General features: G+C 37.1%; 1 protein-coding gene across 2 annotated transcripts; it reads right to left on the bottom strand.

Annotated features, from left to right (window-relative positions):
• Window positions 1-1602: 1602 nt before the first annotated feature.
• Window positions 1603-7091, bottom strand: ATPSCKMT (ATP synthase c subunit lysine N-methyltransferase). Of its 2 annotated transcripts, XM_063300190.1 has the most exons (4): window positions 6488-7087; window positions 5120-5257; window positions 4473-4523; window positions 1603-1957 (listed from the first exon to the last, which is right to left on the bottom strand). In XM_063300190.1, the coding sequence occupies exons 1-4, from the start codon at window positions 6770-6772 to the stop codon at window positions 1757-1759; spliced, it is 675 nt and encodes a 224-aa protein (XP_063156260.1). In that variant the 5' UTR covers window positions 6773-7087; the 3' UTR covers window positions 1603-1756. The 2 variants fall into 2 exon arrangements, with proteins under 2 accessions (XP_063156260.1, XP_063156261.1); XM_063300191.1 differs by lacking the exon at window positions 4473-4523 and having other exon boundaries at window positions 6488-7091.
• Between the last annotated feature and the right edge of the window lie 3819 nt (window positions 7092-10910).

Below are 10910 nucleotides of genomic sequence, written 5' to 3'. Positions count from 1 at the left end.
ATCCCAGCCTCCCAGCTGGGTCTTGCCAGTCGAATGCAAAATGCTGTTTACAATTTTCTGGCTGCAAGCAGCCATCCAGAGGACAGGTAGGATGATTCCAGGCATTCTCCTTGATCTAGAGAACATTTCTGGACTTCAGAAAAACCTGAGCCCGAAAAAAGTTACCACGTCCACTCCGCCCACTGAACCAGCAGGCACAGCCGTTTAGTCCACCATTCCCACTGGAAACCCCTTTGCTGCTTCTCTATGGTTTTCTACAGTATTTGGCTTTTCTACGTTCTGTATTTCCAGGGTGTTCTCTGTCCTTACCTTATTCTCCAAAGATACATTTGTCCTTTAAGGTGTTAGGAAATTTTACTTCCAACAAACCACCACCACCATCATTTAACATTTCCTTCCCTCACAAATCTGGACTGCAAACATTCTGAAAGTTTTGTTGCAGTTGGCACCTTCATAAATACAGTAGTCTGTAATATAGTGGAATTTCTGCTCAGCTAACTGGGGTTGAAAACTTCTGCAAGGCAATATCTGAAAGATTCCCTCCATTGACAGGACAGTAACTCTGAAAAAGAACTATACTGAATTTCTAGAAGTGGTGGAACAAGTAATAATAGCACCAGTTCAAATCCTGTTTATGGGAGGTCTTCAGGTAGAACAGCATCAATGAATCTTTATTTACTTTGCTGCTCTGCTGACGCAGTTACCTTTCACAGAGAGATGTAATGAGTGGATGAACGAGTGAACAGTCAGCAGCAGCACCTTTTCTTCAATTCTGTCATGTGTTTCTTTGCCAAAGTATGGTTGGTCCAGTGAGTAGATGACAATGTTGAAGACAGTAACATGGTCTGCAGGATTTTTGGTGATTGTCTCCCCTTGCAAAAGTGTATTCTTTGGCTAGTGCTCATCAGTGCCGATCTGTACTGCTTTCTTGGGCTGATAGCTATAAATCATGCTACATGCTACAACATCAAATTCCAGTGTATAGATTGGTGGAAGCAAGACTGGTTTGCAAGCATAGAATGGTACAGACAGGTATCATGAATCGTGTTGGGTAAACTAATTTTAGCTATTTTCCTCTTCTTTTTATTATTTCATGTCTTCATCTGGCTTACTATTTCTTACCCCTTTTCTGCACTCTGCAGAATGCAGCTTACCCCAAAAGAGAAAAGAGTGCTGGATATATATGCAAGTTACCTGATTAATGGCAAAATCATATAACATACATAGATTGAATGGATGTGCTTCTCCAAGGAATGTTCAATACACTTTTCAGAAACCTTCAGTTTTAATTTTAAAACAGAGTCTTTTAATTAAAGGAGAGTTTAAAGTATAACCAATATATTTCATTATTCTGTAAGAAAAGCTTGCTTCTGCCTTAAATCAGGACAGAATCTAGTCTGATATTCTATGTCCCATATTGGTCAAACATTCAGGAGCTTCACAAGCTTGGTCTGGTAGGTATTACCTCTCTTTCATGTATGCTCCTGTTCTGAGCAGCTGATATTTAAAATATATTGCCTGTGAATCAGTAGTATATACAGTCATAACACCACTAGTCCAACCATCAATTAATTTACCTTCTTTTAACTATGTCAGAAAGCATTGCTTAACACTTAGAGTGCATTACACATAAGATATTTCCAGAAACTTCTGAAATGTTTGCCCACGAACCCAAGAGCCACAAGAAATAATGTGACCTATAAAACACCCACATTCACAATTCAAAGCCAACGTGGCATTATCCCTGGAGTTTTAACTAACTAGAAAGAATACCCTTGACAATAGCTGCATCATTTTCCTTTTTCATTCTAAACGATTTGGAGTCATATGCCCAAACCGTGTCAATGCCTTCACCAAAGCTATGATTTGGACTCCAATGGGGAAAAGGAAAGCGACAGGCAATGACCCTGGCATCTGGCTGGAGTTCATCTCCAAGTTTCTTCTCCAGCTGCAGCATCTGTGAAGAAACATCAGAAACTGTTCAGATAGTGTAGAAGACATGCCTGATACACACTCTGGAAAATATGCATACCAGTAAGTATTTGGGAATATATAATCAAGTGAGAACTTAATAGTATAAATGTAAAATGGTGGCTACAAAGAGACAGTATAGTAAAGGGATGCAAGAGTTAAAAATAATTGGTTTGCTGAGTGTGAATGATAGATGCTGGCTGGACAGGAAAGGACAGGAAAGGAAAGCAAAATGCTGGTCATGCTAAATTAGAATAAATTACATGTATTGTTGTGATAAACTGCTAGGAATACAAAATGCAGAATGAAGCAGATAAATTATTCCTTCTCAGGGTTCCTCATATCCATCCACTGTCACTAAAGGCTGCAGCCAATTACCATCAGACACTATAAAAAATTTTTTTTTCAAAGATCATTTCCAAGATCTGAATGTGAGTCTGGACATAGGAGATCCACTGTAGAAGTCTGATTCCATTCTCTCACTTCATAAGATTGTATATGTCTGGACAGTTTGTATAAAGAGACTGTAATACCAAGATAATGTGTTTTTGGCCAAAGGTCAAAACATTGAGGGGTGTGCACAAGACTGCATTTCAAAAAAAGAGGATACAGCCAAGAAGAAGCAGATTCCATTGTTGACTTCTGGGGAAGAAATGGCTAACTGAAAATGGCTCCACAAAAAGCGGAGCCTATGATCACAGCAGAATGAAGAGCTGGCAAGTAAACTGGCTCTTTGCAGTTCCTCTCCGGACAAGGAGCAGACTTGAGATCACCCACAAGTGCTCCAGACAGCTGCTCCTCGCAAGGAGACCGCAAGATTTATCTATCTATCTATCCATCCATCCATCCAATTTGTCCCCACCCATCTCCTCCCTTCAGGGGACTCTGGGCAGTTTACAGTAATCAATGAAAACAACAATCATAAAATCCACAATATAAAATTACAATAATAAATAATATAAATAAGAGTAAAAAATAAAGATAGCAGTCTCCTGTGAGTTTAGTGCTTTGGGAGACAAGGGAATAGCCATCTTGCTCAAACCATGTTGCAGCCTTTGAAAGGACACTAGGTTTGCATACTTCCTTTTCTAATGACTTTTGGAAATTGCTTGTTAACTGCTTTTCAGCTATTAGGCCCTTTGGACTGACAAGTTTTACAGCACTGGGTGAGTTTCCTTCAATCCTTAGCAAAAGAAGTTTTAAATGCAAGTTTAAGGACTTAAAAAACATTCTTTTTCTGGAATAAACAACAAAGGGTGATTAAAACTTTGATTTTAGAAAGTTACAAACAGACTAAGGGTCCAGATAAATTTGAAATAGGAGTTTGGGATTAATTATAAAGAATCCATTCTGTGGGAAAATGCTTTTATTTTGAATTATTTAAAAAAATAACACTTTAAAAATTGGACACTAGAGGGAACTAGAAGGAAATAAAGATTACAATTAAAGCAGAAGAACTCTCAAACTCGACTTACAAATACAGAATGAGGCAAAATATTTTAACATCGGACATATTGAAGGATATTTTTGAACAATGGATCCAGAAGTTAATTTTAAGTGTCTGCCTCTACAGATAGACTGTGTTTCAAAGATGTTATAGAAGAGGGACAAGTTTTACTTGACATGATTGAGACTGATCTGAAAGTGGATTTGAAAATGACAGGCTACAAGAATGACCTGGAAAAAGATGTTACACTGGACATACAAAAGAAACTGGCTAACGTCTTAATAATTAAAAGGGATATACAAATAACAAATAAGAGAGTGACCTAGATAATTTTCCTATATTGGATTTACAAAAGAGGCTTGTTAAAGCTTTGAAGAATTTGGTGAGAAGGGACAAAGAAAAAATGAAGAGAAATCAAATTCTAGGACATTATTTGAAGGGACTAAAGATCAAGATTGTTGGAAGTAAAAGGAAAAAATATCCTTGATCAAGGTTAAAATAGAGATGTTGTTATCTCTGGTGACCTTTAATGGACTTTTGCTGACATCAGGACTGAAATGACAAGATTTTATGGATTTGCTTATTGATAAGAGATGGGATACGGGAAGAAGAGATCATTTGTTGTATTTTAAGAGAAGGCAATAAGTTACTAAAATAGTTTATACTTGTTGTGATGAAGGGGGAATTCACTTCTTTATATATTTCTTTTCTTTTTCTTTACTATAGTCCTATTTTTCTTTCTTTTCTATTTTTCTATTTTTTCCACACTTTCTCTTTTCTCTTTTTATTCTTTTATTTTTTTTAGTTTGTATTAGTTTGTATTGTTGTAAATTGTAATCTTTAATAAAATTACTGCTTATATATATATACACACATGCGCACACATCTGATAGATATAGATATAAATACAGATATATAGATATATAGATATTCATTCCACTGTTCAGTATTTGTGAAGATGAACGAAGTTTTCTATCAAACTTATTAATAAAAATCTCAAAGATTCTCTTATCTCACAATTAGACAGTCTACTGGTTAAATAATGGAAACTTACCATCTGAGGAACTCCAAAAATAACAACATTTGTATACTGTGAAAAACTGACCTGTTTTGAAATAAAATGTCAGATTTAAGTATTAACACTATAGAAATGCTGTGTTTGTTCATGAACTTGCATGTACAGGGAAGCCAATCAGATTAAAAAACTGGTGGTTAGGTCAAGCGAGATGAAACCCCTATGCTTTCAGACACAACCTCCCACACTTGGCATTTATATCAAGAGAAAATCCTTCATTTGCACCAAACAAATCTTTCCTCCATATATGGATTGACAGGTAGAGAGTCCCCTGGTAGGGGATACAGAAACTTTAGTGTGGGGAGGGAAATGATAAAGAAATAAATCCTCCTCCCTTATTTATTAATGGAGCAAATAACTGTAACTAATTATATAAATAGTACAGCTAAGGTGACTTTAAGATAGAATCAAAGGGATGGGGAAAGAGAAGCAAAATTGCTATTTTCCTGCTGGTTCGTACAGCAGGTTTTTAAAAATTGCCCAATAATTCCACTGAGTTACTCCACAGAAATATTAATGGGCATAAGAAGCATTTTAAACCTGTTAAAAGCCATACTAAGTAAGACATTTGTTTCCACTAGACAACTGTTGATTTGCATCCTGGGTCATCTGTTATATTTGCATACCTTCCATAAGTCTGAAATGTAAAAATTGACATCTTGATGAACTCCCTCTCTCCAGGCATGGTACCTCGAATACCATACTAACCAAGGATTTAATTCATAACCCACAGCTTTAAATCCAACTTTTGCAGCTGCTATTACCTGCATAAAGATAAATAAGTATTTAATTAAAAAAAACTTTTCTTCTTAGAAAATGTGTGTGTGCATAAGACAGCCAAATAAATAGGCTTAGCAGTTTGCCCTGAATATTTTGCCAGTTTCTTGATCATAAATGTATGAGATTCTTTGCACTTTGCAGTCCTACTGCAATCTTGTAAATAAATCTGTAGAAATTATTAGTCTACAAAAAAAAATATTAGTCTGCTGAGAAGCTAATACTCTGACTTTCCTTACTGAATGAAGTGGCTGAAAAAAAAAATCATTCAAAGGCTAACATGGAGACCCAGATTTACAAACTTCTTGTAAATAACAAGAGCCTTGTAACTCCTCTGCCACCCAGCCTACTGAGTTTCCATAGTGGCCATGAAGGAAGAGATTTCCCTAATGGCTTACACAGGAAATTGAGTAGTCTGGTAGAAAACGAATAATCCATTCCCTCTCTGCCATCCCCACCCACTTGTCTGCATGACGCTCCTCTTCATCTCTTGTACAGAATATTTCTGCATTAAACAAACCAATAGGTTGGAACCGTATGGCTAAGAGGATTGCCCGCTCATAACCCAGAGCAGCTGTTTAGGCTGTAATAGCATAAGAAGACTGAATAAGGTACAGCTCCAATTGGCTGTATCTTTTGATCCGACCTATTCTTGTCCTAAAACCGAATCAGGAGATGAGGTAGCTCTCCCCTGTCTTGCTCCCATTTCCCCCCACTCCCTATTTTGTTTTAGGATTACAATGCACATGGAATCCCAGTAACTACAAGAACATGATGGAATAGGTAACATGTGGAAGGGAAGGGAGGCAAGGAAGATGCAGCTCAGAGGGGCAGAAAAAGTCACAACCACTGGACCATTCCAATTCAGCAGCAGATTTAAAAATAAAAGCAGAATTTGTGGTTTATACTGTAGTCCAGGAACTCCACTGATCTATTTTATAAATGAGAGGAAAACTACTTTCCTTTCATGCCCTAAGAGCCCCAGAGCAATTGTTAACATCACCAGTTAAAGGCTTTTAGAAAGCTAGTTAAGAAAGACTTTCTGAATACTACTGAGCTGGATGCTTGTATTGATACAAGGCTGCTTTATCAATGTGCTTATGTAATTTTAAATTCCATTCTTGTCCTCAGTAAGATATAAGAATGTATCTAATACAGGGCCATATGTCAACAAGCACTTGACTAAAGTCTATTTAATTAAACACAAAACTACTTACAATGCGTCCATCGCCACTTCCGATGTCAACTAGCGTTCCGTTTCTGCCTTTCAACATGATCAGGACATTTTCAACCTGCTTTGAAGTTGCAGGCACAAACGGCAGGCAATGCTTCCTCAGTGCTGGAGCAATAAATGGAATGGCCACGGAATACAGGGCTACTAATGTCCCACCAACTATACTGGGGAGCAAAACACCCCAGTTCCTCTTGTTAGAGTATTCATTGGCAATGGTCAAAGGTGTAACGTCTTGAGTTGCGCTGCCTTCAGCAAGTATTTTTGACATAAACAAAAAACCTAGAAAAGGAAAAGTATTATGCTTAGCCTGCCAAAATATATATGGTATTTATATGTTTATGTCCCTGATTTAAACAAGAAAATTTTACTTGGGTTTACATAGTCGGTTTCTAACAGCATCCAGGCACATGTTCTTGGGCATAAAGCAACATATCTCACTGATGTTTTGTCCCTTAGCTAATGGTATTTGGAGGTGTGAACAAGGATTCATTTAGCTATCAGGATCAGTGGAGAAATCTACCATTGAATATAATCTCTCTGCAAAGCCATAGGTAATTTACACATTTTAAAATAATATTTTGTACTTAAATACACGGTTGAATCTTCCTTATTAAAATACAGAGAACTTGATTTCTCATTGCCTGACTTAGGGAAGACCATGCCTCTGCTTCCTAATTGGTAGACAGCAATTTCATCTTAGGATTTTGTTTCTTGATGAGATTGCCTTTAATCATGCTAACTAAAATGAACTCTGTTCTCATTTAAACTGTACAAAATTCACACAAATAATACAACCTGAACAGGACCTGCATCTCTCCTGCAACATCTATTCTTTTCCAACATCAGACACATGAATGCCATTTTCAATGAAAAACAAAAAGTACCAAATGATGTAAATTTCCTTCTTAATGATTTAGCAGAATCATTAAGGGTCCATTCATTTTCAGTGCTTACTTATTCAAAAGTTAAATTCTGCTGTTTTCAGTAATACTCACCTATGAGTAAGCTAAGCAATACAATATAAGACTGCCTTTTCTACAGCAAATGTTATTGTGCCATGTTGGTTATGTGGGAAAGTGCAGCACTCATTAAGTACTACATCATGTTGAGCTACATGGGAAAGAGCAACTAGTAACAGTAGATTAGGCCATGTTTTAAAACTTGCCTTACTTCAGACTCATCCAGAAATGAACCAATAATCTTTAGAGAAGGCTGCTTGATCTATGTGGCATTCAGCACTCCCATGCTTGTTGATTTCAGCAGTATGCTCAACAGGATTTGTATATTAACAATCATAGGTGTATCTTCCTAACTCCAATGCCACCAAATTGATGAAACCTGTATTATAATGTCAAGATGCATGCTGGTTATTATTCTGCACATTTGAACACTGCATAAAGACAAATTTTAGTTTTCTTTGCTTTACTGTATATGTATTGTTTATGGATTGCCTCTATAAAAATAATAAAGGTGGGATAGAAAATAACATTTTTAAAAAAGTAACTTTATTACCATTTATTTTTTTCTAAGAAAAAACCCACTGTTTTAAGAGTAGGAGAAAGACCCAGAATGGCAGAGACAAAAATGAAAGAAGGCAGGCAGAGAAAAAAGATGAGAGACATGAATGAATGTAATCAACAACTGATATTCATTATTCCCATACTGAAAAGTGATTTTAAATCTCAGTTGCAGTTCCAAAAAGTTCCATCCTGTTGGTCTAGACCACTGCTTCTTAAATGTTTTTCTCTCAGGACCCCTTCCCCTTCCCATTTTTAAAAATTATGGAGGCCCCCAAAAGAGCTTTTGTTTATATGGATTATATTTATTGATATTTACCATATAAAAAATTAGAATGGACACATTCACCTCCACTACCGCTTCTCACAACTGTTTGATGAGATTTTAATATTGTATTATTTTTCAACAGAGGCTGGCAAATAATTGTGATTTTGCAGACCACTCAGAGGGTCTTGGGTCTCCCAGGAGACCACACTTTGAGAAACACTGGTCTAGACTGACCATATATGGGCTGCAAAAATCCCAGTGATCACCAGATGGTAGGAAAGAGCAGTTATCCAGATGACTGCAGCTGAGATGAGGCAGCCTACTTAGGTACACTGCACCAAAACTATTTTTCACATCATATGAAAGAAAGGCAGAGCATTTAAAAAACAACATGATATATTTCCAATAAGAACATTATAAGGAAAGGAAAAACTTCCCCCAAGTTATTTAAAGTCCATGCTGAGTGGGGCAGCCTTTGTAAATTTAAATTAAAAATAGAGTTTTACTTTAGCTGAGTAATAGACATATCCTTATTGTCGTTTTTGACAACATAATGGGCATGTTTGGCCATTCCCTTCTTCCAGGACGTTTCAAGATGTCAGTTGTATATAGTTTTAAGAGCAAAGTTGGAAAAAGAAAATAGGTAAAACAAGACATCTTCAGTTTTAACAGCTTCGTCTAGATTATAAGCAGCAAAGATAGATCAGAACATATGTTTCTTTATCTCTTACAAATGGTTTGAGGTTTCAGTTAAATGTTGCAATATTTATATAGACTCAATTACAGCGGCGATGGGGGCGCCGTTGGAAGAGCTGAAGGACCAGATTAGGGACAAATCATCACGGAGAAAATCTATGTGTTCGCTAAGAATCGACACCGACTTGAGGGCACGTAATCAATTCCATCAGAGGAAGCAAGAATGGACAAGATGCTGGTGACAGAAAACAGAAAGTTCTCATTTGTTTACGGAATGTATATCATAGCATCCTTATTGGGGAAAAAATACTAGTGCGGAGAAAAATACGGTGAGGATTAGCTATTAATCCGCAACTCTAATCATTCGTCCAAAGCATCCGAACGGAAGTAAGAAAGAACCATGAAACTGCTCCCTACCTTGAGAATTCCCTGTCGCTCTCCGCCCCACCCCTTCGGAACAAAATGACGTAGTCAGGACTCGCCCTCTCCGAAACGTGCTCCTGCTTAGGGGAAGCCACGGGAAACTGTTACTTCCTGCTCAAATGGATTGTACCATTATTTTCCTCAGGGGGAATCGTGTTTTTCAAGAGGGAATAGCGCTTTTCCTGTTCGCATTGAAAACAAAGACCACCGAAGATTTTCAAAGCTCTCTGTGACCTCATAATGTCATGAAATAAAGCCAAGGAAGCTGTGCTTTTAAAAGAATTATGTAGTCTCCTTGGTATATATGTATTAATGTAAGATTGTTGCTATTGTATAGTTTTATTGTGTCTGGCCTTAGGGCTGTAATAAACGTGATGATGATGTGTATGAAAGGGAAAAATGCGAATTTACCTCGCAAAACTAGCTAGCACATAGAGAGTAAATGTGGATATATCCCAAAATTGTGTTTTTGTGATGCTACACGAATGTATGATTTACTTGTTTGAGGTTTAGTGCCTTATATGAACCCAAACAGTAAATATGCAGTAAATCAGTGATTAGCAGGTTTTGTAACAAGCCCAAATGCCAGTGTAATGTGTGAAGGCATTAAACAAAAGAGTTCATAAAGTTTGGAGATACAAATGCCTAATTATTTCAGAGTCTTGCCTGATGCCTTTCCCAGGGTGAAAGTGAAATGCTAATAAACTAGGAAAAATGACTTTATATGAGCTTGGCAACAGCATCCTATCCCTTTTTTCCCTGAAAAAAAGATGTAACCAAAAAGGAGTATTTTAATAAAGCACAATTTGAACCAAAAATACTGTTTATTTTAGTTTCTGAACATCAAAGTTAATGAAGCTTTTACAGTAATGTGTTTCTAATAGCAGAAAACAATGTAGCTGATAACATTGTATTTTCCCAGTTTCCTATTATAACCCATCATCTTGCAGACTGTGGTTTGAATTGCAGACTACCTTTGACGCTGCAGATCAATTTGGCCTAAATTGCATGAAATAAATCCCTCTGAGATCCATTAATTTCCATACATATTGTACTGTTTAAAACTCAGTTAATCATATAAGTGAAAGAGTTGGTTAGCTGAAAAGTATACTGCAGTTCTTGTTATAGGTTAATTCTAAAAACCTATATTTGTCTGATGTTTTCTGTAATCAGTTTGCTTCCACCCTAGGTAGAATATGGTGGTATTAGTGGAACGTGTAAATGAAGCCACTATGGCTTGATAAAATGATCACAGCTTAATGCAATGAATGAACGCAGCGTATCAATCCCTTAATTGGTTCCTAGCTCTATGGCCCGAAGAGGAGGCGGTACTTTTAAGCGCTTGCGCACTCGCATATGCTCCCTCCCGATGCTTCTAGAATGTAGTTGGTAACACAGACTTGGAGGTGCATCGCAAAGCGAACGACAAGACGCATGCGTTACTGTTGTCCGTGAATGAATCCCGCGAGAAGAGAGTAGGTTGTGTCAGGCGGGGCGGGTCC

This window comes from Candoia aspera, chromosome 3, assembly GCF_035149785.1.
Source record: "Candoia aspera isolate rCanAsp1 chromosome 3, rCanAsp1.hap2, whole genome shotgun sequence".
Lineage (NCBI taxonomy): Eukaryota > Metazoa > Chordata > Lepidosauria > Squamata > Boidae > Candoia > Candoia aspera.
Note: the sequence above shows the minus strand (reverse complement) of the source record. Positions and strands in the feature narration are given on the sequence as shown.